Here is a 27,071-nt window from a genome sequence, read left to right as displayed (position 1 = left end):
CCAGGAGGTTGGACTAGATGATCTCCAGTTGTGCCTTCCAACCCCGAACAATCTGTGACTCTGTGGACGGGGCTCTGGGTCACCTGATCTAGTTGAAGATATCCCTGCTCATTGCGGGGGGGTGTGGGATGGTGTGGGGTAGGCTATGTGATCTTTAAAGGTGCCTTCGAACACAGACTGTGATTCTCTGGTTCTATGAATCTACAAATCTATGATGCTATATTCTATCATTCTATTCTTTTCTATCCTTCAATGATTCTGTGAAGCAATCCGGTGGAGAGGGCCTGTCAGAGAGACTCTCCTGAATGCGTGCATGTCCCGTGAATGTGTTCCCACTGCTATCAGGGATGATCGCAAGCGCGGGGCTGCAGCAGGTGCTACGGGCTGAACCGGAGCGAGAAGCCGGGAGGGCGGAGGGCGGCTCCTGCGCCAGAGCGCGGCAATTTCTGCCTGCGACTGCGAGTGTCGCTGTCGGCTCGTGATGTGTCCGAATATGGGCGGCGGCCGCAGCAGCACCGAGCGAGCGGCAGGACTACACGGCCCCAGCCCAAGCAGCGAGGGGAACGAGCCGAGCCGGACTGCTCGCAGGAAAGGCTGGGCGGGAGCAGCGCGGCGGCAGAGCTGAACCGCAGGCCGGCTCCGGAGGGCGGAGGGTCGAGCAGGCGGCTGCTGCCAGGATTTAGAATGGCGGAGGGGAAAGAGCGCTGGGGCCGGAGGGAGCGAGCCCTGCTCTGTTGCGTCCTGCTGGCGGCGTGGGAGGCGGCGTGGGGGCAGCTGCGCTACTCGGTTCCCGAGGAGATGCCGAAGGGCTCGTTCGTGGGCGACGTGGCCAAGGACCTGGCGCTGCAGCTGCCCGCGCTCCCCGACCGCGGCGTGCGCATCATAGACAGAGGTAGGGCGCAGTATTTCGCCCTGCACGGGAAGACGGGACACTTGGTGACGGCGGAGAGGATAGACAGAGAGCAGCTCTGCCGGCTGGTGGAGAAATGCGTGCTGCGCTGTGAGGTGATAGTGGACGGGGAAATGAAGGTTTACGGCGTCGACGTGGAGATCACGGACATTAACGACAACGCGCCAAGCTTCCAAGACACAGAAACGGAGCTGAGAATGAGCGAGACGACAGCGCCGGGGTCGCGGTTTCCCCTGGCCGAGGCTCACGACCCGGACGCGGGAGCGAATTCCCTGCAGAGCTACGAGCTGAGCGGCGACGAGCACTTCTCGCTGGCCGTGCAGGCGGGCCCCGGCGGGGACCAGCGCCCCGAGCTGGTGCTGGCCAAGGCGCTGGACCGGGAGGAGGCGGCGTTCCACGAGCTGGTGCTGAGGGCGAGCGACGGCGGCGAGCCGGCACGGACGGGCACGGCGCGGATCCGCGTGGCCGTGCTGGACGCGAACGACAACGCGCCCCAGTTCAGCCAGGCCGAGTACACGGTGCGTGTGCCGGAGGACGTGCCCGTGGGCTCCGTCCTCCTCACCGTCACGGCCGCCGACGCCGACGAGGGGCTGAACGGGCACGTGAAATACTCAGTTAAGAAAACGAAGGACCTGGCACCGCAGGTTTTCCACCTGGACGCTGAGACGGGATCGATCACGGTGGTGCGGAGCCTGGACTTCGAGGAAGCCGAGTTTTACGAACTGGAGGTGCAGGCGCATGATGGTGGGGCCCTTTTCGACACTGCCAAAGTCGCGATCAGCGTGACAGACGTGAACGACAACGCGCCCGAACTGACAGTATCGTCGGCGCTGAGCGCGATCTCCGAGGACGCGCCGTCGGGGACGGTGGTGGCCCTGCTGCACGTGCAGGACCGGGACTCGGGGGCGAACGGCGAGGTGCGGTGCAGCATCGGCGAGGGGCTGCCGTTCCGGCTGGAGAAGTCCTTTGAGGGCTACTACCGCGTGGTGACGGCGAGGGAGCTGGACCGGGAGGAGGTGGCGGAGTACAACGTGACGGTGCGGGCGGCGGACGGCGGGTCGCCGTCGCTGTGGAGCGGCGCGGTGCTGGCGCTGCGGGTGCTGGACGTGAACGACAACGCGCCGGTGTTCGCGGAGGCGCGCTACAGCGCCCGTCTGCCCGAGAACAACGCGGCGGGCGCGCTGGTGCTGACGGTGCGGGCGGCGGACGCGGACTGGGGTCAGAACGCGCGCGTGCGGTACCGGCTGTCGGAGGGTCGGGTGCGCGGCGCGCCGCTCTCGTCCTACGTGTCGGTGCAGGCGGAGACGGGCGCGCTGTACGCGCTGCGCTCCTTCGACTACGAGGAGGTGCGCGAGGTGGGGCTGTGGGTGCGGGCGGAGGACGGCGGCGCGCCGGCGCTGAGCAGCAACGTGTCGGTGCGTCTCGTGATCGTGGACGAGAACGACAACGCGCCGCAGGTGCTGTACCCGCCGGCGGCGCCGGGCGCGGGCTGGGCGGGCGTGGAGCTGGCGCCGCGCTCGGCGGAGCCCGGGGCGCTGGTGGCCAAGGTGGTGGCGGTGGACGCGGACGCGGGACAGAACGCGTGGCTGTCGTACGAGCTGGCCAAGGCGACGGAGCCGGGGCTGTTCCGCGTGGGGCTGCACAGCGGCGAGGTGCGCACGGCGCGCTTCCCGCTGGCCCGCGACGCGGCGCGGCAGAGCCTGGTGGTGGTGGTGAAGGACCACGGGCGGCCGGCGCTATCGGCCACGGCCACGCTGACGGTGGTGCTGGCCGAGAGCGTGGCCGAGCTGCTCTCGGAGCTGGGCAGCGCGGCGGCGGCGCCGGGCGAGCCGGCCGGCAGCCTGACGCGCTGGCTGGTGGTGGCCGTGGCGGCCGTGTCCTGCCTCTTCCTCGCCTTCCTGCTGCTGCTGCTGGCGCTGCGCCTGCGGCGCTGGCGCCGCTCGCAGCTGCTGGCGGCGGGCAGCGGCGCCGCGCGCGGCGTCCCGGCCTCGCACTTCGTGGGCATCGACGGCGTCCGCGCCTTCCTGCACTCCTACTCGCACGAGGTGTCGCTCACCGCCGACTCGCGCAAGAGCCAGCTCCGCTTGTCGGCCGGCAGCTGCTGCGACACCCTGCCGGCCCGGCCGCCGCCCGACGAGCCCGCGCCGCTGCTCGGCGACGACCCCGCCGCGCCCCCGGTGAGTGCCTCTGCCCGCGCTTGGCTGCCTTTCCTTCCTGCCGCTCTGGAGTTTCTCGCTGCCCCTTGCCTTCCCTCTGCGCGCGCAGGCAAGGCCGGCGCAGCTGCGGGCACAGGGCCTCGGTGCGCTCCTGCCTCTCGTTCCCGCGGGGCCCGTGCCCGGCTGGCTCATCCGGCGCTCCGGCTGCGGTGGCAGGCAGGGGCGGTGAGGGTCCCTGGCGCTCTCTCGCGGGGCTGGCGAGGGGAGGAGGCGTAGGCACGACCGTAGCAGGACAGGCGCGGGGGTGTGTGGCGGGTTCATGGACTGGAGGGAGCACTCGGGACTCCTGCTTTGCTCGGCTTCGCCTCCAGGCTCTGCTGGAGAGCCTTGCAGAGCATACGCCTCCCTTCTTGAAATGCTCCCAGGCGTGATAATGGCTTATGTCACAGAGAAATGGCCCGGGGGACTGGCCCTTTAGTGAGAGGTGCTGGCACATTAGGAGGGTCCATGAACACCACGAGACTTGTGAGGGGCTGTTGACGAGCGTCCTGGGAGCTGTCCTTGAGGGGCTGCAGATGGGTATAAGACACATTGGTGGCCAAAGGAATGTTATGGTGTGTGACTGTTGTGTGTTTACACCAGCTGGTAACCATAAAGCCATTTCCTCACTCCCCCCCCCCACTGGGGAGGAGAATCTGAAAGGAATGTTAAACTCTAGGTTTGAGATAAGAAAAATTTAATAACTCTAAACAGAATTTAAAAAGTTAAGAACTACAATAATAATAATAATGATAATATTAATAACAGCAGTCATCATGAGAAGGTGGGTAAAAGGATAAAATCCAAAGGAAAAGGGAGAAAGGAAAGCAAGTGATGCACAGTACAACTGCTCAACATCCAATGACCGATGCCCAGCCAGTTCCTGAGCAATGATTCCCCCCGCACCTCCCCCTCCAAGTTTATACACCAAGCATGACGTCCCATGGAATGGAATACCTCTTTGGCTGGTTCAGGTCAGCTGACCTGGCTGTGTCCATTGACACTCTCTTGTGACCACCCCTCCAGCACTCTGGCTGGCAAGGACCAAGAAACTGAAAAATTCTTCGACGTAGCATAAACATTACCCAGCAACAACTGAAAACATCAGTGCATTATCAACATAGTTCTCACATCACAGCCAGAACACAGCACTGTACTAGCTACTAAGAAGAAAGTTAAATCCATCCCAGCTGAAACCAGGACAGTGATGACTGGGACATGAGCTGGCAATGTGGGCTTGGTGCCCAGAAAGCCACTCACATCCTGGGCTGCATAAGAAGTAGCATGGCCAGCAGGCCAAGTGAGGTGGTTCTCCCCTTCTACTCTGCTTTCATGATACCCCAGCTGCAGGACTGCGCTCAGCTCTGGGGTTCACAGTCACAACAGACGTGGGCCAGTTACATTAGGTCCAGAGAAGGACCACCTAAATGGTCAAAGGGCTGGAATATGTGATGACCCAGGCTGTTGTGACCAGGCAAGAGGCAATGGTTTTGTACTGGAAGAGGGTTGGTGTTGATGAGACGGAAAGAAACATTTTACGATGAGGGTGGTGAGACAGTGGAAGAGGTTGCCACAGAGAAGGTGTGCATGCGCCATCCTTGCAAGGGTTCATGGTCAGGTTAGACGGGGCTTTGAGCAACCTGACCTAGTGAAGGAGGTCCCTGTCCATGGCACAGGGCTGGGCTAGGTGAACTTGAAAGGTCCCTTCCAACCCAAACCATTCTTTAGTTCCATGAAAGACTCGGTATGGCATTGCACTATCCCCTGCTCAACCCCTCAAGTTCAGAGATATAAGAGCAGGAACTTCTGTGAATAAAAATGTAACTAGTAAGGGTTATTCTGCTTTCTTAGCAAAGAGCTATACACGTGGCCATTCAAATTTTCTTCCCCCAAATGGAAAAATACAAAAGGAGAAGAAAAAATTAACAAAAAAACAAAGGAGACCCCTTGCAGGTCTACCATGACAGGACTGCAGAGGGTTTTGCTTCATTCTGTTTCTGATGCCTCATTGAGTACTCCAACACGAATTTTTCTTTGATGGTACTCGTCCCAGGTAAGGAAAGCAGAACGGAGAATGGAGTCTTCTGCAGCTATCAAACCGTGTGTTGCTCTTCTCGTTGCCGCCGATTTCACCAAGACCGGCTGAGTTCCTTTGTGTTCTGCTCTGCCGCGCGAATCGGGTGCTGATCAATCTCTGCGATGGGGGAGGTGACCGAAAGCCCCTGGCAGCGTGCCTGAGCGTTGAACGCCCCCGGGGCCGGCGCAGCCGCCGCGCCCCGCGGAGCGTGGCCATCAGCCGGCTGCGGTGGCGTCGTGGCGCCTCCGGGTGCCGCTGTTGGCCGACGCGGAGCGGCGCTGGAGCCACAGCCGCAGCCGCAGCAGCAGCCGCAGCAGCGTCCTGCCCCCACGGGCTGCTGGCTCGCACGGCGCCAGCCAGAGCGGCAGCGGCACGGGGAGCAGCGGCGAGAGGCGGCGCGGGGAGCAGCGGCGTCCGAGCCGGCGCCGAGATCGCTGCCCTCCGGCGGCCCCGGCGCTCGTGGCGGAGCGGGGCTGCAAGGGAGGGAGGGCAGCGGCAGAAGGGAGGAGCGCGGCGAGCGCTGGCGAGAATGGCGGGCAGGCCGGGGCCGAGCCGGCGGCGAGCGGCCGGGCGAGCGCTGCTGCCCGCCGTGCTGCTGTGCTTGTGCTGCCGGGCGGCGCCCGAGCGGATCCGCTACGCCATCCCCGAGGAGCTGGGCAGAGGCTCGCTGGTGGGGCCGCTGGCGCGGGACCTGGGGCTGAGCCCGGCCGAGCTGCCGGCACGCAAGCTGCGGCTCAGCGCCGAGAAGCAATACTTCAGCGTGAGCGGGGAGAACGGGAACCTGTACGTGAGCGAGAGGCTGGACCGGGAGCAGATGTGCGGCGAGTCGCCGTCCTGCGCCGTCAGCTTCGAGGCGCTGGTGCAGAACCCGCTCAACGTCTTCCACGTCGACGTCGCCATCCACGACGTCAACGACAACGCGCCGGCCTTCAGCAAGGCTGCTCTCCACATCGACATCGTAGAGCTGACGCTTCCCGGCGCTCGTTTTCCGCTGGAGATGGCCCGAGACGTGGACATGGGCAGCAACTCGCAGCTGACGTACCAGCTCAGCAGCAACCCGTCCTTCAGCCTGGCTGTCAAGGAGAGCCCGGATGGAAGCAAGCAGCCGGAATTAGTGCTGGAGCGCGCGTTGGACCGTGAGAAGCAGAGCTCCTTCGAGCTGGTGCTGACGGCGGTGGATGGCGGGGACCCCGCCAGGTCCGGGACCGTGCAGGTTCGCGTCAACGTGACGGACGCCAACGACAACCCGCCCGTGTTCAGTAAAAGTGTCTACGAGGCGCGAGTGCGGGAGAATCTGCCGCCGGGGTCGCCGGTGCTGCGGGTGCGGGCCACGGATGCGGACGCGGGCTCCAACGCGCGGGTCTCCTACTCCTTCGGCAACGTCCCCGACGGCGTCCGCGCGTTGTTCAGCGTGGACAGCGAGAGCGGCGAGGTCAGGACGGCGGGTCCCCTCGATTTCGAGGAGAGGAGTAAATACAGCTTCGGCCTGGAGGCGAGGGACGGCGGCGGGCTGACGGCGCACTGCAGGGTGCAGCTAGAGATCACTGACGAGAACGACAACGCGCCCGAAATCACGGTGCTGTCGGTGTCGAGCCCGGTGCCCGAGGACGCGCCGGCCGGCACGGTGGTGGCCGTGGTGAAAGTGCGGGACCGGGACTCCGGGGAGAACGGTCAGGTGTTATGCGAGCTGTCGGGCGAGGCGCCGCTGTCGATCGTGGCGTCGTCGGGCGGCTCGTACAAGGTGGTGACGGCGAGCGCGCTGGACCGGGAGCAGGCGGCCGAGCACCGGGTGATGGTGGTGGCCAGGGACGGCGGCAGCCCGGCGCTGTCCAGCCGCACGGCGCTGGTGCTGGAGGTGTCGGACGTGAACGACAACGCGCCGGTGTTCGAGGAGGCCGCCTACAGCGCCTACGTGGCGGAGAACAACGCGGCGGGCGCGCCGGTGCTGCGCGTGCGCGCGCGGGACGCGGACGCGGGCGCCAACGGGCGCGTGAGCTACTGGCTGGCGGGCGGCAGCGCGGGCGCGGCGCCGTACGTGTCGGTGGAGGCGCGGAGCGGCGCGGTGTACGCGCAGCGCTCCTTCGACTACGAGCAGTGCCGCGAGTTCGCGGTGGCGGTGCGGGCGCAGGACGGCGGGGCGCCGGCGCGGAGCTCGACGGCGACGGTGCGCGTCTTCGTGCTGGACCGCAACGACAACGCGCCGCGCGTGCTGTGGCCGGCGGCGGGCGCGGGGGCGGAGGCGGCGGCGGGCGCGGGGCCGTTCGAGGTGGTGCCGCGCTCGGCCGAGGCCGGGTACCTGGTGGCCAAGGTGGTGGCGGTGGACGCGGACGCGGGGCGCAACGCGTGGCTGTCGTACGAGCTGGTGCAGGCGCCGGAGCCGGCGCTGTTCCGCGTGGGGCTGCACAGCGGCGAGGTGCGCACGGCGCGGGCCGTGTCGGAGAGGGACGCGGCCAAGCAGCGGCTGGTGGCCGTGGTGAAGGACCACGGGCAGCCGGCGCTGTCGGCCACGGCCACGCTGCACGTGGTGCTGGCCGGGAGCTTGCAGGAGGCGCTGCCGGAGCTGAGCGAGCGGGCGGCGGGCGCCGACGCGCCGGCGGAGCTGCAGTTCTACCTGGTGCTGGCGCTGGCGCTGCTGTCCGCGCTGTTCCTGCTGAGCGTGGCGCTGGCCGTGGTGGCGCGGGTGCGCGGCGCCGGGCCGCCCGCCGTCCTGCGCTGCCTGGGCGCGCAGCGCTTCTCCGTGGCCGGCGCCGCCTTCCCGGCCGACTTCTGCGAGGGCACCTTGCCCTACTCCTACAACCTGTGCGTGGCGCCGGGCCGCGCCGTCGCCGAGGGCGCTTGGCTGCCGCCGCCGCTGCCCAGCCTGCCCGCGGAGGAGCTGCTCGGCGGGGAGCCCTGCGGGAAGCCGAGCCCGAGCAGCAGCGCCGGCGCGGGAGAGCCGCCCGCGGACGCCGACGCACCGCAGGTCGGTAAGCCCGCGCGCTCGCGATCCTCCCCTCGAGCCTTTCCGAGCCGCCGACCGCTCTTCCCCGGGGCTTCCCGCGGGGGCGGTGCAGGGGCCGCGCTGGGCCGTGTCCCCGCCAGGGAACGGAGGCACGCACGGGCTCTCCGCCTGCCCCTTGATGCTCTTTCCCACAGGAAGGTGCGCGTGGCGCCGTGACCGGGGCAGTTACTCCGGCGCTTGTTCCCCGCTAGGGAGCGGTTCCCTCCTCCCACCAGGTGCCCTCCCATCTTCTAGAGAAGGCTGCAGGAACGGCTGCATTCGGGGGGCAGATAAATTTCATCAGGGCATGATTTTCCCAAGTTCTGTGCGCTATTATTTCTTCTCTCTTATTCCTGGCTAGTATTTCCCTCCTCCTTACTGGCCCTCGTCTGTCTGTGTGTTTGTCTGAGACAAGCGCAGGTGTAGAACGGCAAAAAAGAAAGCGAAAAAAGTCGCCTCTTGTGTTTCAGAGCCTGTCTTCCCATCCTGAGAACATACCTAAGGCTACAATGAGGTACGCAAAACGACAGCGCTTGGGCACTAGAATAAAGTGTCTTTGCACACTTGCGCATCGTCCGCGTGGCTTAGGGTTTGCAGCCGTCCTTGTCTTCTTCTGCTTCCTACAGCATTTAGTGGGAAAGGTGTGTCCCACGGCCGGGAAGATTCACGAACTAGACGAGTGTTTTCCTGCCACGCATCCAGCTCTTACACCGTGATTTTTGAGAAGATGAAAGCCGCTGCGCCGTCGTTGAAACCGATTATAGAATTATCAGTATCGAATTATCGAATGTCTTGGATAAATGTGAATGTGCATAAACTATCCTAGGTCTTAGGGGAGAAATCCCAGAGCGCGTGCAAGTGCCCGAGCAACACCCCTCGTCAGGGGCTGGCTGGGCGGGGGTGGGGCGCTGAGGTTCTGTGTTGATGGCCGCCACACCCTTTAGCCTTTAACCGCCTAATGACCGTCAGCGGTGGCGGGGTGTTTAATCTGGGGCGTGTTCCTGGCGGCTGGGTGAATGAGCCTGATCCCTCTGGCTCCCGGGGGACGCTCTGGACATCGCGTTTTGTGTTGCAGAGCCTGTTTGCTTTTGCTCTCCTTCTACCGGTTGTTCCAGCGTGACGGCTACAGAAGCCAGTGGTGGGGGTTTGTGATTTTGGACTAATGGTCTGAGCATCGTATTTCGAGAAAAATTTACATTCCTGTGCATCCATGGCCGTTAGGCAGTCATCATTGCCGTCCGGTGGCAGCACGCGAGCCGCGGGAGGTGCGCTCTCTCTCCCTGGCCGGGATGGTCTCGGGGAGCCAGGCAGGGGCGGGCGGGAGAGAAGGCGACGGCGGAGATCCCCGCTGGACGGGACCCGCTGCCTCCGCGGCGAGTGCCGCGTCCCGGCGAGCTGCCCGTGGGGAGGCCGGGCGGGCCGCGCTCGGCAGCGCTCGGTGCCTGCAGTGCCGGGAGGAGGCTGCGGGCGCCGCTGTTGACCGAGGAGGAGCGAGAGGAAGGCCGGAGCGCTGCAGGCAGCCCCGCCCGCTGCGTCCCGGCTCGCTCGCTCTCTCGCTCGCTCGCTGCCTGGCTCGGCGGCCGGGCGGTCTGCGAGCGTCCCCGCGGTGCAGAGCAGCGCTGCAGCGAGGCGGAGGGGCCCGGAGCGGCGAGCCGTGCCCGTGTCGGCGTGCGGCGGCGGGGATCTGCCGGTGGTGCCGCGGCGAAGATGTGCGCGGCGGGGAGGCGCTGGGGCCGGCGGGAGCGAGCCCTGCTCTGTTGCGTCCTGCTGGCGGCGTGGGAGGCGGCGTGGGGGCAGCTGCGCTACTCGGTTCCCGAGGAGATGCCGAAGGGCTCGTTCGTGGGCGACGTGGCCAAGGACCTGGCGCTGCAGCTGCCCGCGCTCCCCGACCGCGGTGTGCGCCTTGTCTGCGAAGGTAAGGCGCAGTATTTCGCCCTGCACGGGAAGACGGGACATTTGGTGACGGCGGAGAGGATAGACAGAGAGCAGCTCTGCGAGAGTCTGCAGCAATGCGTGCTGCGCTGTGAGGTGATAGTGGACGGGGAAATGAAAGTTTACGGCGTCGACGTGGAGATCACGGACATTAACGACAACGCGCCCAGCTTCCGAGAGGCAGAAAAAGAAGTGCGAATAAGCGAGATGACAGCGCCGGGGTCGCGGTTTCCCCTGGCCAGGGCTCACGACCCGGACGCGGGAGCGAATTCCCTGCAGAGCTACGAGCTGAGCGGCGACGAGCACTTCTCGCTGGCCGTGCAGGCGGGCCCCGGCGGGGACCAGCGCCCCGAGCTGGTGCTGGCCAAGGCGCTGGACCGGGAGGAGGCGGCGTTCCACGAGCTGGTGCTGAGGGCGAGCGACGGCGGCGAGCCGGCACGGACGGGCACGGCGCGGATCCGCGTGGCCGTGCTGGACGCGAACGACAACGCGCCCCAGTTCAGCCAGGCCGAGTACACGGTGCGTGTGCCGGAGGACGTGCCCGTGGGCTCCGTCCTCCTCACCGTCACGGCCACCGACGCCGACGAGGGGCTGAACGGGCACGTGAAGTATTCGTATCAAACAGCTTCATTGAAATCCTCGAAGATTTTCGATTTGAACTCCGAAACGGGAGCCGTCACGGTGGTGCGGAGCCTGGACTTCGAGGAAGCCGAGTCGTACGATCTTGAGGTGCAAGCACATGATGGTGGGGCCCTTTTCGACACTGCCAAAGTCGCGATCAGCGTGACAGACGTGAACGACAACGCGCCCGAGATTTCTGTGCGGTCGGCGCTGAGCGCGATCTCCGAGGACGCGCCGTCGGGGACGGTGGTGGCCCTGCTGCACGTGCAGGACCGGGACTCGGGGGCGAACGGCGAGGTGCGGTGCAGCATCGGCGAGGGGCTGCCGTTCCGGCTGGAGAAGTCCTTTGAGGGCTACTACCGCGTGGTGACGGCGAGGGAGCTGGACCGGGAGGAGGTGGCGGAGTACAACGTGACGGTGCGGGCGGCGGACGGCGGGTCGCCGTCGCTGTGGAGCGGCGCGGTGCTGGCGCTGCGGGTGCTGGACGTGAACGACAACGCGCCGGTGTTCGCGGAGGCGCGCTACAGCGCCCGTCTGCCCGAGAACAACGCGGCGGGCGCGCTGGTGCTGACGGTGCGGGCGGCGGACGCGGACTGGGGTCAGAACGCGCGCGTGCGGTACCGGCTGTCGGAGGGTCGGGTGCGCGGCGCGCCGCTCTCGTCCTACGTGTCGGTGCAGGCGGAGACGGGCGCGCTGTACGCGCTGCGCTCCTTCGACTACGAGGAGGTGCGCGAGGTGGGGCTGTGGGTGCGGGCGGAGGACGGCGGCGCGCCGGCGCTGAGCAGCAACGTGTCGGTGCGTCTCGTGATCGTGGACGAGAACGACAACGCGCCGCAGGTGCTGTACCCGCCGGCGGCGCCGGGCGCGGGCTGGGCGGGCGTGGAGCTGGCGCCGCGCTCGGCGGAGCCCGGGGCGCTGGTGGCCAAGGTGGTGGCGGTGGACGCGGACGCGGGACAGAACGCGTGGCTGTCGTACGAGCTGGCCAAGGCGACGGAGCCGGGGCTGTTCCGCGTGGGGCTGCACAGCGGCGAGGTGCGCACGGCGCGCTTCCCGCTGGCCCGCGACGCGGCGCGGCAGAGCCTGGTGGTGGTGGTGAAGGACCACGGGCGGCCGGCGCTGTCGGCCACGGCCACGCTGACGGTGGTGCTGGCCGAGAGCGTGGCCGAGCTGCTCTCGGAGCTGGGCAGCGCGGCGGCGGCGCCGGGCGAGCCGGCCGGCAGCCTGACGCGCTGGCTGGTGGTGGCCGTGGCGGCCGTGTCCTGCCTCTTCCTCGCCTTCCTGCTGCTGCTGCTGGCGCTGCGCCTGCGGCGCTGGCGCCGCTCGCAGCTGCTGGCGGCGGGCAGCGGCGCCGCGCGCGGCGTCCCGGCCTCGCACTTCGTGGGCATCGACGGCGTCCGCGCCTTCCTGCACTCCTACTCGCACGAGGTGTCGCTCACCGCCGACTCGCGCAAGAGCCAGCTCCGCTTGTCGGCCGGCAGCTGCTGCGACACCCTGCCGGCCCGGCCGCCGCCCGACGAGCCCGCGCCGCTGCTCGGCGACGACCCCGCCGCGCCCCCGGTGAGTGCCTCTGCCCGCGCTTGGCTGCCTTTCCTTCCTGCCGCTCTGGAGTTTCTCGCTGCCCCTTGCCTTCCCTCTGCGCACGCAGGCAAGGCCGGCGCAGCTGCGGGCACAGGGCCTCGGTGCGCTCCTGCCTCTCGTTCCCGCGGGGCCCGTGCCCGGCTGGCTCATCCGGCGCTCCGGCTGCGGTGGCAGGCAGGGGCGGTGAGGGTCCCTGGCGCTCTCTCGCGGGGCTGGCGAGGGGAGGAGGCGTAGGCACGACCGCAGCAGGACAGGCGCGGGGGTGTGTGGGGGTGCATGGCCTTGAATTGGGGCTCGGGACTCCTGCTTTACTCGGCTTCCGCCCCAAGGCTCCTCTAGAGAACCTTGCAGAGCATACGCCTCCCTTCTTGGAATGCTCCCAGGCGTGATGATGCTGTATGTCACAGAGAAATGGCCTGGGAGACTGGCCCTTTGGTGAGAGGTGCTGGCACATTAGGAGGGTCCAAGAACACAATGTGACTTGTGAGGGGCTGTTGATGAGCGTCCTGGGAACTGTTCTTGAGGGGCTGTAGAAGAGCAAAAGACACATCGTTAAGCCAAAGGAATGTTATTCCAACTGCATTGCGAGCCCTGGGAGGTCCTTCCTGTGTGTTCGCCCATTGTCACAGTGTTTTTAACAAATGGCTTAATTATGTGCTTATGGCAAGAGCCATTACAAGAGATTTGGGAGGAGCCAACTGAATATTCATTTCCTACTAAATACCTGAATTAATTCCTGACCCTAAGTGCCGTGCTCTAGTAAGAGAATACCATGATCCCTTCAGTTCAGCACGGGTTAATTTCTTGCCATGCTCATTGTGATGATCTGGAGGTGGGTCATCATGTCTGATAACGTGTGCAAGATCAGATCTGCTACATTTCTCTGACTGTCACATACCTGGCTTTGATGGTCACTGCTGTAAAGAGGAAGACAATCGTAGCTGTGTTTCCATAAAATGTTACTGGAGGAAATGCTTTTAGTTGTCACAAACAACAGAAGTGTTATGTTACTTCACAGGCTATACTGCATTCATCGATTTATTCTTCCTGTTGAGTGATGTGTGCTGTACATGGCAGTTATGGAGCATTGACGTACACTTTATGTCATGGTTTGGGAATCGTCTATCTTCCAAGGTGCCCATGTGCTGTAGTAGGACTGTTGTATCTTTGAGGTGATCCTTGGATGACTGGGTCTCTATCGGAGCTGTATATCACTTATGCACTTGAGAAATTTCTCAGAAGCAGTGTGATGAGCGGAGAAATCCCTTTGCATGCATCTGTGTTGTGATCCTTGTTCTTCAGTAAGGAGAAGTTGGTGTGCAACTTTTCCTTCAGAGATGTCTGTCTGCAGAGGTAGCCTTCCCGTTGTGTAATATTTGGGCAGGGTGAGAAGTTCTTCCTGTCCAGGGACCGGGCAGGTGAAAAAGGTTACTGTGCCTGACATCTGAAATGTCTGGAAGATGTAATGGTGCTGTAAAAGTTCAGTTTGTTCTAGTTGTTACAGGGAGCCCACAGCTGTGGTTCCATGCATTTTCCCTCTTCTACTCTGCAAAGACATTCCATTGAGGAAATGTGGCTGTGGTCTTTGGTGCGAGCCACTCACGTGCTTATTACCAACTAGATACCCTTCTTGCATAGCTTCTGCAGTTGGCAGGGGCTGAACTGTGAAGCTGTGATTCCTTCTCTGCAGCAGATGTCTTGTTCTTTCCTTGTTGGTTGTCCAGGCCTACATCTGGGCCTCATTGCGCCTGGTGACCCTTACAACATTTAAAGGTCTCTTCTAGTTGTTGTGCTGGCAAAGCACTTCCCATCCATACCGTGAAGGTGTACAGGTGCCAAGGCAAAGACTTTGATGCCCTTCTGTTTCCCTAAGATGCCACCAAATGACATGCTGTTTAGCCTGTGGCTGACACGTGGCCAAAACACTGGTTACTGTCCGTGGTGCGACTGGAGGCTGTGAACGCAGAGCCAGGAGGGTGGGAGGGAGGCTTGGAGCCAGGGAAACTGGTGGGTCAGCGTGGTTCTGGCTGAAGCAACGGTCTGATTTTGTGCCTTTTGCCAAGGCCTGTGCCATCCAGGCAGTGGTCCTGGTTGCCCTGTCCTGAAAGGGAATGTCGGTCCTCTAGCAGTTTGCGCAGGAACTGTTTGTGTTGGACAATGATGCACGGGAAGAACGGCTTCAATTCCTCTGTGAAACTGCATTGCCCATCTGTCTGTCCCTGTAACACTGCGATGTGGAGTTCTTCATAGTTGTAATGACACTGTCTTTCAGGCCTTTGTGTCCTGGAAGGTCGTGGTTCATTTCCCCCCTTTCTGCAGAGTGCTTTTACATTTGAAACTGTGTGTGGCATTTTGCAGCAAATACTTCCTTCAGCCACCAAAGACAGACTTTTGCCTGTGAGGAAAAGCAAGCAGAAGCTAAAAGAGAGTCTGCTGTAGTAGCCCAGGAGAATGAGCATGAGAAAGATACCGATGATAAGGTGTTTATACTTATTGCTTCATATTTGTGGGAGATGAATAGGCCACACAGTAGAAAAAAAGGTTTCTGGGAGCTGATGACTATTTCTTAAAATGACCCCCCTAGTACTATGCAGTCCAGGGTGAGACTTCAGGGCCACACTGGCAGATTGAGATCTGTGTGACTTCCAGGTGCTCTCAGGGAGGAATTTCAATGCCTGCAGTGAAGACCAAGAAGACTTCCTGGTGAGTTTCTTTGACAACACTTTGTCTTCTGATGCTTCCTTGCCTGGCTCTGTTGATTTATGGGGTTTTTTTCTTGTTTTCCTGTGCGTGTAGGTTTACTTGTCATTATCAGCAGAGCTTTGTTTAGCAATGTGTCACGTGTTAGCACCTCTTGCCCATGCTACAGTGCGTGTGAAAGGCTGGAGATATTAGAATATCTTTGTGTTCTGTTATTGTTGGGAGGAATCTCTTTAAACATGACCCTAGTGGAAGTAACATCTCTGTGGAAGAGTATGTGTGCTAAAAGAAGGGGAGAGTTTCCTCCTCAGCGAACAGTGTGATCACCTTGACTCTGTTGGGTGGCTTCTCCTCTTTTGTTTTGGCCTTGGTGGGCTTGGAGACAATCCTTCTGTTTCTTCTCAGACTTGTGAGGGAATGTAACTCCCCTTTTGGTGAGATCGTAGTGCATTGTATTAGCACGGTGTGTCTTTTCCAACTCTGAGAAGGCAAGTAGCAAATCAACCAGTTGTGTACCATTGGAGAGAAGAGAGGGGAGCTGTGTGTGTGAGATTGTAGAAGAACAGATGGTCATTTTCTTTCCTTGTCATAGTTAACACAACTGTGTGCCTGACGGTGTACCATGTGTGCAACTGGGGTTCCTGCTTCTCAGACAGTGTGGCCTAAGAAATGCTATTCCCTGTGATGCTTTCATTCCTGCATGTTTCTGACTCTTGCCTTGCTTGTTGTCACAGCTAGAGCTCGACCTCAGCGTGCCTGATGACATAGGGAAGGTCAGTTCCCTTGCAATTCCCAGAGTGCAGGCTCAGATCGCATACACCCCTTTGATGTTGAGAGCTGTAAAGAGGAAGGCTTTCCTAGCATACGTGTGCTCCCAGAGGCGCACTTGTCTGTAGTGAGAAAGAGGAAGACCATCCCTACTGCAGTCCTCAAAGTGCAGAGTTCTGACCCAGCCCAAGCAAATTTCCGTGAGCACACCTGGGGCCTGTGGGAGAAAATGTGCATCGTTGGAAGACTGTGCAGGGTATCCTCAAAACAGTCCCCCAAAATACATTGGCTGCTAAATTGGAGAAATATGGGATCATTGGCTGGATGACCCCGTCCCAAGAGTTCTAGTCAATGGCTCAACATCCAAGTGGAAGCCAGTAACATGTGGTGTCCCTCAACAGTCTGTACCTGGATGAGTACTATTTTGTATATTCATAGTGCAGTTTGGATCAGTGACAGCATATTTGGATATGACTTGAAGGTGAGTTGACTTACTCAAGGGAAGGGATGGAATCCGGAGACAGCTTTGCAGGCTAGAAGTTCAGCAAAGTGCAAGGTGCTGCAACTGGGTCTGGGCAATTCCCAGTTTCAATACAGACTGGGGGAAGGGTGGATTGAGAACAACTTTTGGGTACTGGTGGGTGACTGTTGCGGGTTTATCCCAGCTGGTAACCATACAGTTGTTTTCTCGCTGCCTCCCACCCAGAGGGGTGGGGACGAGAGTCTGAAAGAAATGGAAACCTCGAGGTTGAGATATGAACAGTTTAATAATTTACACAGAATTTTAAAAAGTTAACAACAATAATAGTAATGATAATATTATAACAGAAGTCGTCACAAGAAGGTTGGGAAAAGGATAAAATCCAAAGGAAAAGGGAGAAAGGAAAGCAAGTGATGCACAGTACAACTGCTCAACATCCACTGACCGATGCCCAGCCAGTCCCTGAGCAATGATTCCCCAGGCACCTCCCCCTCCAAGTTTATATACCAAGCATGACATCCCATGGAATGGAATACCTCTTTGGGTGGTTCAGGTCAGCTGACCTGGCTGTGTCCATTGACACTCTCTTGTGACCACCCCTCCAGCACTCTGGCTGGCAAGGACCAAGAAACTGAAAAATTCTTCGACGTAGCATAAACATTACCCAGCAACAACTGAAAACATCAGTGCATTATCAACATAGTTCTCACATCACAGCCACAACACAGCACTGTACTAGCTACTAAGAAGACAGTTAAATCCATCCCAGCTGAAACCAGGACAGTGACAAATGGGACATGAGCTGGCAATGTGGGCTTGGTGCCAAGAAAGCCGCTCACATCCTGGGCTGCAGAAGAAGTAGCAAGGCCAGCAGGCTGAGGGAGGTGGTCCTTTCCTTCTGCTCTGCCTTCATGATACCCCAGCTTCAGGATTGCGCTCAGCTCTGGGGCCCACAGTCACCACAGACATGGGCCAGTTACATTAGGTCCAGAGAAGAACAACCTAAATGGTCAAAGGGCTGGAACATGTGATGACCCAGGCTCTGTAAGATGACTGCACCTCTTTTCTTTTGGTCATTTATCTCTTCTTTGCGGAAGGCCTGAAGCAGTTGAGATTCTGCAGCCTATAGAAAAGAAGCAGACCTTATTGTTCCTTTTCAATGTATAAATGGGGCTTATAATAAAGACAGAGAGAGACTTTTTATAAGGGGCTGCTGTGACAGGGCCAGAGACAATGGTTTTGTACTGAAAGAGGGATGGTTTTAATGAGAGAGAAAGAAGAAATGTTTTACAATGAGGGTGGTTCTTGATCAGGTTAAACGGGGCTTTGAGCAACCTAACCTAGTGAAGGAGGTCCCTGTCCATGGCACAAGGCTGGGCTAGGTGAACTTGAAAGGTCCCTTCCAACCCAAACCATTCTTTAGTTCCATGAAAGACTCGGTATGGCTTTGCACTATCCCCTGCTCAACCCCTCAAGTTCAGAGATATAAGAGCAGGAACTTCTGTGAATAAAAATGAAACTAGTAAGTGTTATTCTGCTCTCATAGACCAATACACGTGGCTTTTCTGTGATATGTTTCTCGGGGTAATTGTTATTCTTCCTAAGAGAAGAATTAACAACAAAACAAAGGAGACCCCTTGCAGGTCTACCATGACAGGACTGCAGAGGGTTTTGCTTCATTCTGTTTCTGATGCCTCATTGAGTACTCCAACACGAATTTTTCTTTGATGGTACTCGTCCCAGGTAAGGAAAGCAGAACGGAGAATGGAGTCTTCTGCAGCTATCAAACCGTGTGTTGCTCTTCTCGTTGCCGCCGATTTCACCAAGACCGGCTGAGTTCCTTTGTGTTCTGCTCTGCCGCGCGTATCGGGTGCTGAGCACTCTCTGCGATGGGGGAGGTGACCGAAAGCCCCTGGCAGCGTGCCTGAGCGTTGAACGCCCCCGGGGCCGGCGCAGCCGCCGCGCCCCGCGGAGCGCAGCCATCAGCCGGCTGCGGTGGCGTCGTGGCGCCTCCGGGTGCCGCTGTTGGCCGACGCGGATCAGCTCTGCAGCCGCAGCTGCCGCAGCGTCCTGCCCCCACGGGCTGCTGGCTCGCACGGCGCCGGCCAGAGCGGCAGCGGCACGGGGAGCAGCGGCGAGAGGCGGCGCGGGGAGCAGCGGCGTCCGAGCCGGCGCCGAGATCGCTGCTCTCCGGCGACCCCCGCGCTCGTGGAGGAGCGGGGCTGCAAGGGAGGGAGGGCAGCGGCAGGAGGGAGGAGCGCGGCGAGCGCTGGCGAGAATGGCGGGCAGGCCGGGGCCGAGCCGGCGGCGAGCGGCCGGGCGAGCGCTGCTGCCCGCCGTGCTGCTGTGCTTGTGCTGCCGGGCGGCGCCCGAGCGGATCCGCTACGCCATCCCCGAGGAGCTGGGCAGAGGCTCGCTGGTGGGGCCGCTGGCGCGGGACCTGGGGCTGAGCCCGGCCGAGCTGCCGGCACGCAAGCTGCGGGTGGCGTCTGCCGCTAAGAGGCAGCTGAAATACTTCAGCGTGAGCGGGGGAGAACGGGAACCTGTACGTGAGCGAGAGGCTGGACCGGGAGCAGATGTGCGGCGAGTCGCCGTCCTGCGCCGTCAGCTTCGAGGCGCTGGTGCAGAACCCGCTCAACGTCTTCCACGTCGACGTCACCATCCACGACGTCAACGACAACGCGCCGCGATTCTTGCAAGACAGTTTCCAGCTGGAGATCAACGAGCTCACTCCCCCCGGCGCTCGCTTTGCCGTGGGCATGGCCGAGGACGCGGACGTGGGCAGCAATTCGCTGCAGGGCTACGAGCTGGAGGCCAACGAGTACTTCGCGGTGGAGGTGAAGGAGAGCAAGGACGGCAGCAAGTTCGCGGAGCTGGTGCTGCGCCGCGCACTGGACCGAGAGCGTGAGCAGAGCCTGCGGCTGGTGCTGACAGCGCTCGACGGTGGAGAACCGCCCCGGAGCGGCACCGCCCAGCTCTGCATCAACGTCACCGACGTCAACGACAACCCCCCCTTGTTTACGCACGAGCGGTACCACGCGAGTCTGCGCGAGGACGCGTCGCTTGGGTCGACAGTGCTGAACGTCTCCGCCTCGGATCCCGACGCCGGCACTAACGCCCAAATCTCCTACAGCATCGGGAAGCTGCCGGCCAAGGTGCTTGAGAAGTTCGTGTTAGACGCGGAGAGCGGGCGGCTTGCGCTGCAGGAGCCGCTGGACTTCGAGGACACACGAAGCTACACGCTGCTGGTGGAGGCGAGGGACGGTGGGGGGCTGGTAGCGCACTGCAAGGTGGAGGTGGAGGTACTGGACGTGAACGACAACGCACCCGAAATCACGGTGCTGTCGGTGTCGAGCCCAGTGCCCGAGGACGCGCCGGCCGGCACGGTGGTGGCCCTGCTGAACGTGAACGACGCGGACTCCGGGGAGAACGGTCAGGTGTCGTGCGAGCTGTCGGGGGAGGCGCCGCTGTCGATCGTGGCGTCGTCGGGCGGCTTGTACAAGGTGGTGACGGCGAGCGCGCTGGACCGGGAGCAGGCGGCCGAGCACCGGGTGATGGTGGTGGCCAGGGACGGCGGCAGCCCGGCGCTGTCCAGCCGCACGGCGCTGGTGCTGGAGGTGTCGGACGTGAACGACAACGCGCCGGTGTTCGAGGAGGCCGCCTACAGCGCCTACGTGGCGGAGAACAACGCGGCGGGCGCGCCGGTGCTGCGCGTGCGCGCGCGGGACGCGGACGCGGGCGCCAACGGGCGCGTGAGCTACTGGCTGGCGGGCGGCAGCGCGGGCGCGGCGCCGTACGTGTCGGTGGAGGCGCGGAGCGGCGCGGTGTACGCGCAGCGCTCCTTCGACTACGAGCAGTGCCGCGAGTTCGCGGTGGCGGTGCGGGCGCAGGACGGCGGGGGCGCCGGCGCGGAGCTCGACGGCGACGGTGCGCGTCTTCGTGCTGGACCGCAACGACAACGCGCCGCGCGTGCTGTGGCCGGCGGCGGGCGCGGGGGGCGGAGGCGGCGGCGGGCGCGGGGGCCGTTCGAGGTGGTGCCGCGCTCGGCCGAGGCCGGGTACCTGGTGGCCAAGGTGGTGGCGGTGGACGCGGACGCGGGGCGCAACGCGTGGCTGTCGTACGAGCTGGTGCAGGCGCCGGAGCCGGCGCTGTTCCGCGTGGGGCTGCACAGCGGCGAGGTGCGCACGGCGCGGGCCGTGTCGGAGAGGGACGCGGCCAAGCAGCGGCTGGTGGCCGTGGTGAAGGACCACGGGCAGCCGGCGCTGTCGGCCACGGCCACGCTGCACGTGGTGCTGGCCGAGAGCTTGCAGGAGGCGCTGCCGGAGCTGAGCGAGCGGGCGGCGGGCGCCGACGCGCCGGCGGAGCTGCAGTTCTACCTGGTGCTGGCGCTGGCGCTGCTGTCCGCGCTGTTCCTGCTGAGCGTGGCGCTGGCCGTGGTGGCGCGGGTGCGCGGCGCCGGGCCGCCCGCCGTCCTGCGCTGCCTGGGCGCGCAGCGCTTCTCCGTGGCCGGCGCCGCCTTCCCGGCCGACTTCTGCGAGGGCACCTTGCCCTACTCCTACAACCTGTGCGTGGCGCCGGGCCGCGCCGTCGCCGAGGGCGCTTGGCTGCCGCCGCCGCTGCCCAGCCTGCCCGCGGAGGAGCTGCTCGGCGGGGAGCCCTGCGGGAAGCCGAGCCCGAGCAGCAGCGCCGGCGCGGGAGAGCCGCCCGCGGACGCCGACGCACCGCAGGTCGGTAAGCCCGCGCGCTCGCGATCCTCCCCTCGAGCCTTTCCGAGCCGCCGACCGCTCTTCCCCGGGGCTTCCCGCGGGGGCGGTGCAGGGGCAGCGCTGGGCCGTGTCCCCGCCAGGGAACGGAGGCACGCACGGGCTCTCCGCCTGCCCCTTGATGCTCTTTCCCACAGGAAGGTGCGCGTGGCGCCGTGACCGGGGCAGTTACTCCGGCGCTTGTTCCCCGCTAGGGAGCGGTTCCCTCCTCCCACCAGGTGCCCTCCCATCTTCTAGAGAAGGCTGCAGGAACGGCTGCATTCGGGGGGCAGATAAATTTCATCAGGGCATGATTTTCCCAAGTTCTGTGCGCTATTATTTCTTCTCTCTTATTCCTGGCTAGTATTTCCCTCCTCCTTACTGGCCCTCGTCTGTCTGTGTGTTTGTCTGAGACAAGCGCAGGTGTAGAACGGCAAAAAAGAAAGCGAAAAAAGTCGCCTCTTGTGTTTCAGAGCCTGTCTTCCCATCCTGAGAACATACCTAAGGCTACAATGAGGTACGCAAAACGACAGCGCTTGGGCACTAGAATAAAGTGTCTTTGCACACTTGCGCATCGTCCGCGTGGCTTAGGGTTTGCAGCCGTCCTTGTCTTCTTCTGCTTCCTACAGCATTTAGTGGGAAAGGTGTGTCCCACGGCCGGGAAGATTCACGAACTAGACGAGTGTTTTCCTGCCACGCATCCAGCTCTTACACCGTGATTTTTGAGAAGATGAAAGCCGCTGCGCCGTCGTTGAAACCGATTATAGAATTATCAGTATCGAATTATCGAATGTCTTGGATAAATGTGAATGTGCATAAACTATCCTAGGTCTTAGGGGAGAAATCCCAGAGCGCGTGCAAGTGCCCGAGCAACACCCCTCGTCAGGGGGCTGGCTGGGCGGGGGTGGGGCGCTGAGGTTCTGTGTTGATGGCCGCCACACCCTTTAGCCTTTAACCGCCTAATGACCGTCAGCGGTGGCGGGGTGTTTAATCTGGGGCGTGTTCCTGGCGGCTGGGTGAATGAGCCTGATCCCTCTGGCTCCCGGGGGACGCTCTGGACATCGCGTTTTGTGTTGCTCTTGCTGTCCTTGTACCGGTCGTTCCAGGGTAATCGGCTACAGAAGCCAGTGGTGGGGGTTGTGCTTTTGGACTAATAGTATGAGCGCCGTATTTCGAGAAAAATATATGTTCCTCTGCATCCATACCCGTTAGGAAGTCATCATCGCCGTGTGGTAGCATCAGGCGAGCCGCGGGAGGCGCGCTCCGTCTCCCTGGCCGGGATGGTCTCGGGGAGCCAGGCAGGGGCGGGCGGGAGAGAAGGCGACGGCGGAGATCCCCGCTGGACGGGACCCGCTGCCTCCGCGGCGAGTGCCGCGTCCCGGCGAGCTGCCCGTGGGGAGGCCGGGCGGGCCGCGCTCGGCAGCGCTCGGTGCCTGCAGTGCCGGGAGGAGGCTGCGGGCGCCGCTGTTGACCGAGGAGGAGCGAGAGGAAGGCCGGAGCGCTGCAGGCAGCCCCGCCCGCTGCGTCCCGGCTCGCTCGCTCTCTCACTCGCTGCCTGGCTCGGCGACTGGGCGGACTGCGAGCGTCCCCGCGGTGCAGAGCAGCGCTGCAGCGAGGCGGAGTGGCCCGAAGCGGCGAGCCGTGCCCGTATCGGCGTGCGGCGGCGGGGATCTGCCGGCGGTGCCGCGGCGAAGATGTGCGCGGCGGGGAGGCGCTGGGGCCGGCGGGAGCGAGCCCTGCTCTGTTGCGTCCTGCTGGCGGCGTGGGAGGCGGCGTGGGGGCAGCTGCGCTACTCGGTTCCCGAGGAGATGCCGAAGGGCTCGTTCGTGGGCGACGTGGCCAAGGACCTGGCGCTGCAGCTGCCCGCGCTCCCCGACCGCGGTGTGCGCCTTGTCTGCGAAGGTAAGGCGCAGTATTTCGCCCTGCACGGGAAGACGGGACATTTGGTGACGGCGGAGAGGATAGACAGAGAGCAGCTCTGCGAGGGTCTGCAGCAATGCGTGCTGCGCTGTGAGGTGATAGTGGACGGGGAAATGAAGGTTTACGGCGTCGACGTGGAGATCACGGACATTAACGACAACGCGCCAAGCTTCAAGGAAATTGAGGTGGAAGAGAGAATGAGCGAGACGACAGCGCCGGGGTCGCGGTTTCCCCTGTCCAGGGCTCACGACCCGGACGCGGGAGCGAATTCCCTGCAGAGCTACGAGCTGAGCGGCGACGAGCACTTCTCGCTGGCCGTGCAGGCGGGCCCCGGCGGGGACCAGCGCCCCGAGCTGGTGCTGGCCAAGGCGCTGGACCGGGAGGAGGCGGCGTTCCACGAGCTGGTGCTGAGGGCGAGCGACGGCGGCGAGCCGGCACGGACGGGCACGGCGCGGATCCGCGTGGCCGTGCTGGACGCGAACGACAACGCGCCCCAGTTCAGCCAGGCCGAGTACACGGTGCGTGTGCCGGAGGACGTGCCCGTGGGCTCCGTCCTCCTCACCGTCACGGCAACCGACACCGACGAGGGGCTGAACGGGCACGTGAAGTATTCGTATCAAACAGCTTCATTGAAATCCTCGAAGATTTTCGATTTGAACTCCGAAACGGGAGCCGTCACGGTGGTGCGGAGCCTGGACTTCGAGGAAGCCGAGTCGTACGAACTGGAGGTGCAGGCACGGGACGGCGGAGGTCTCTCCGACACTGCCAAAGTCGCGATCAGCGTGACAGACGTGAACGACAACGCGCCCGAGATTTCTGTGCGGTCGGCGCTGAGCGCGATCTCCGAGGACGCGCCGTCGGGGACGGTGGTGGCCCTGCTGCACGTGCAGGACCGGGACTCGGGGGCGAACGGCGAGGTGCGGTGCAGCATCGGCGAGGGGCTGCCGTTCCGGCTGGAGAAGTCCTTTGAGGGCTACTACCGCGTGGTGACGGCGAGGGAGCTGGACCGGGAGGAGGTGGCGGAGTACAACGTGACGGTGCGGGCGGCGGACGGCGGGTCGCCGTCGCTGTGGAGCGGCGCGGTGCTGGCGCTGCGGGTGCTGGACGTGAACGACAACGCGCCGGTGTTCGCGGAGGCGCGCTACAGCGCCCGTCTGCCCGAGAACAACGCGGCGGGCGCGCTGGTGCTGACGGTGCGGGCGGCGGACGCGGACTGGGGTCAGAACGCGCGCGTGCGGTACCGGCTGTCGGAGGGTCGGGTGCGCGGCGCGCCGCTCTCGTCCTACGTGTCGGTGCAGGCGGAGACGGGCGCGCTGTACGCGCTGCGCTCCTTCGACTACGAGGAGGTGCGCGAGGTGGGGCTGTGGGTGCGGGCGGAGGACGGCGGCGCGCCGGCGCTGAGCAGCAACGTGTCGGTGCGTCTCGTGATCGTGGACGAGAACGACAACGCGCCGCAGGTGCTGTACCCGCCGGCGGCGCCGGGCGCGGGCTGGGCGGGCGTGGAGCTGGCGCCGCGCTCGGCGGAGCCCGGGGCGCTGGTGGCCAAGGTGGTGGCGGTGGACGCGGACGCGGGACAGAACGCGTGGCTGTCGTACGAGCTGGCCAAGGCGACGGAGCCGGGGCTGTTCCGCGTGGGGCTGCACAGCGGCGAGGTGCGCACGGCGCGCTTCCCGCTGGCCCGCGACGCGGCGCGGCAGAGCCTGGTGGTGGTGGTGAAGGACCACGGGCGGCCGGCGCTATCGGCCACGGCCACGCTGACGGTGGTGCTGGCCGAGAGCGTGGCCGAGCTGCTCTCGGAGCTGGGCAGCGCGGCGGCGGCGCCGGGCGAGCCGGCCGGCAGCCTGACGCGCTGGCTGGTGGTGGCCGTGGCGGCCGTGTCCTGCCTCTTCCTCGCCTTCCTGCTGCTGCTGCTGGCGCTGCGCCTGCGGCGCTGGCGCCGCTCGCAGCTGCTGGCGGCGGGCAGCGGCGCCGCGCGCGGCGTCCCGGCCTCGCACTTCGTGGGCATCGACGGCGTCCGCGCCTTCCTGCACTCCTACTCGCACGAGGTGTCGCTCACCGCCGACTCGCGCAAGAGCCAGCTCCGCTTGTCGGCCGGCAGCTGCTGCGACACCCTGCCGGCCCGGCCGCCGCCCGACGAGCCCGCGCCGCTGCTCGGCGACGACCCCGCCGCGCCCCCGGTGAGTGCCTCTGCCCGCGCTTGGCTGCCTTTCCTTCCTGCCGCTCTGGAGTTTCTCGCTGCCCCTTGCCTTCCCTCTGCGCACGCAGGCAAGGCCGGCGCAGCTGCGGGCACAGGGCCTCGGTGCGCTCCTGCCTCTCGTTCCCGCGGGGCCCGTGCCCGGCTGGCTCATCCGGCGCTCCGGCTGCGGTGGCAGGCAGGGGCGGTGAGGGTCCCTGGCGCTCTCTCGCGGGGCTGGCGAGGGGAGGAGGCGTAGGCACGACCGCAGCAGGACAGGCGCGGGGGTGTGTGGGGGTGCATGGCCTTGAATTGGGGCTCGGGACTCCTGCTTTACTCGGCTTCCGCCCCAAGGCTCCTCTAGAGAACCTTGCAGAGCATACGCCTCCCTTCTTGGAATGCTCCCAGGCGTGATGATGCTGTATGTCACAGAGAAATGGCCTGGGAGACTGGCCCTTTGGTGAGAGGTGCTGGCACATTAGGAGGGTCCAAGAACACAATGTGACTTGTGAGGGGCTGTTGATGAGCGTCCTGGGAACTGTTCTTGAGGGGCTGTAGAAGAGCAAAAGACACATCGTTAAGCCAAAGGAATGTTATTCCAACTGCATTGCGAGCCCTGGGAGGTCCTTCCTGTGTGTTCGCCCATTGTCACAGTGTTTTTAACAAATGGCTTAATTATGTGCTTATGGCAAGAGCCATTACAAGAGATTTGGGAGGAGCCAACTGAATATTCATTTCCTACTAAATACCTGAATTAATTCCTGACCCTAAGTGCCGTGCTCTAGTAAGAGAATACCATGATCCCTTCAGTTCAGCACGGGTTAATTTCTTGCCATGCTCATTGTGATGATCTGGAGGTGGGTCATCATGTCTGATAACGTGTGCAAGATCAGATCTGCTACATTTCTCTGACTGTCACATACCTGGCTTTGATGGTCACTGCTGTAAAGAGGAAGACAATCGTAGCTGTGTTTCCATAAAATGTTACTGGAGGAAATGCTTTTAGTTGTCACAAACAACAGAAGTGTTATGTTACTTCACAGGCTATACTGCATTCATCGATTTATTCTTCCTGTTGAGTGATGTGTGCTGTACATGGCAGTTATGGAGCATTGACGTACACTTTATGTCATGGTTTGGGAATCGTCTATCTTCCAAGGTGCCCATGTGCTGTAGTAGGACTGTTGTATCTTTGAGGTGATCCTTGGATGACTGGGTCTCTATCGGAGCTGTATATCACTTATGCACTTGAGAAATTTCTCAGAAGCAGTGTGATGAGTGGAGAAATCCCTTTGCATGCATCTGTGTTGTGATCCTTGTTCTTCAGTAAGGAGAAGTTGGTGTGCAACTTTTCCTTCAGAGATGTCTGTCTGCAGAGGTAGCCTTCCCGTTGTGTAATATTTGGGCAGGGTGAGAAGTTCTTCCTGTCCAGGGACCGGGCAGGTGAAAAAGGTTACTGTGCCTGACATCTGAAATGTCTGGAAGATGTAATGGTGCTGTAAAAGTTCAGTTTGTTCTAGTTGTTACAGGGAGCCCACAGCTGTGGTTCCATGCATTTTCCCTCTTCTACTCTGCAAAGACATTCCATTGAGGAAATGTGGCTGTGGTCTTTGGTGCGAGCCACTCACGTGCTTATTACCAACTAGATACCCTTCTTGCATAGCTTCTGCAGTTGGCAGGGGCTGAACTGTGAAGCTGTGATTCCTTCTCTGCAGCAGATGTCTTGTTCTTTCCTTGTTGGTTGTCCAGGCCTAAAGCTGGGCGTCATTGCGCCTGGTGACCCTTACAACATTTAAAGGTCTCTTCTAGTTGTTGGGCTGGCAAAGCACTTCCCATCCATACCGTGAAGGTGTACAGCTTCCAAGGCAAAGACTTTGATGCCCTTCTGTTTCCCTAAGGTGCCACCAAATGACATGCTGTTTAGCCTGTGGCTGACACGTGGCCAAAACACTGGTTACTGTCCGTGGTGCAACTGAAGGCTGTGAGCGCAGAGC

At 62.4% G+C, this 27,071-nt stretch overlaps 3 protein-coding genes and 1 pseudogene across 3 annotated transcripts; all 4 read left to right on the top strand.

The window, feature by feature from the left end:
- Positions 1-527: 527 nt before the first annotated feature.
- LOC121092565 lies at positions 528-8,463 on the top strand. The gene is made up of 2 exons (XM_040603779.1): positions 528-3,338; positions 5,243-8,463. The coding sequence occupies exons 1-2, from the start codon at positions 685-687 to the stop codon at positions 8,337-8,339; spliced, it is 5,751 nt and encodes a 1,916-aa protein (XP_040459713.1). The 5' UTR covers positions 528-684; the 3' UTR covers positions 8,340-8,463.
- A 65-nt stretch (positions 8,464-8,528) lies between these two features.
- LOC121093024 (protocadherin gamma-A10-like) lies at positions 8,529-12,549 on the top strand. The gene is given in 2 exon segments (XM_040604780.1): positions 8,529-9,733; positions 9,735-12,549. Coding segments are annotated over 2 exon segments (3,075 nt in total). The 5' UTR covers positions 8,529-9,451; the 3' UTR covers positions 12,528-12,549.
- Positions 12,550-17,456: 4,907 nt separating this feature from the next.
- LOC121093028 lies at positions 17,457-21,288 on the top strand (annotated as a pseudogene).
- A 973-nt stretch (positions 21,289-22,261) lies between these two features.
- On the top strand, positions 22,262-25,358 carry LOC121093025 (protocadherin gamma-A2-like). Its single transcript, XM_040604781.1, has one exon. It carries the CDS (start codon positions 22,265-22,267, stop codon positions 25,334-25,336), a length of 3,072 nt encoding a protein of 1,023 aa, XP_040460715.1. The 5' UTR covers positions 22,262-22,264; the 3' UTR covers positions 25,337-25,358.
- Positions 25,359-27,071: the final 1,713 nt, after the last annotated feature.

This window comes from Falco naumanni, chromosome 8, assembly GCF_017639655.2.
Source record: "Falco naumanni isolate bFalNau1 chromosome 8, bFalNau1.pat, whole genome shotgun sequence".
Classification (NCBI taxonomy): Eukaryota; Metazoa; Chordata; class Aves; order Falconiformes; family Falconidae; genus Falco; species Falco naumanni.
This window is presented reverse-complemented; position numbering and strand designations above follow the sequence as displayed.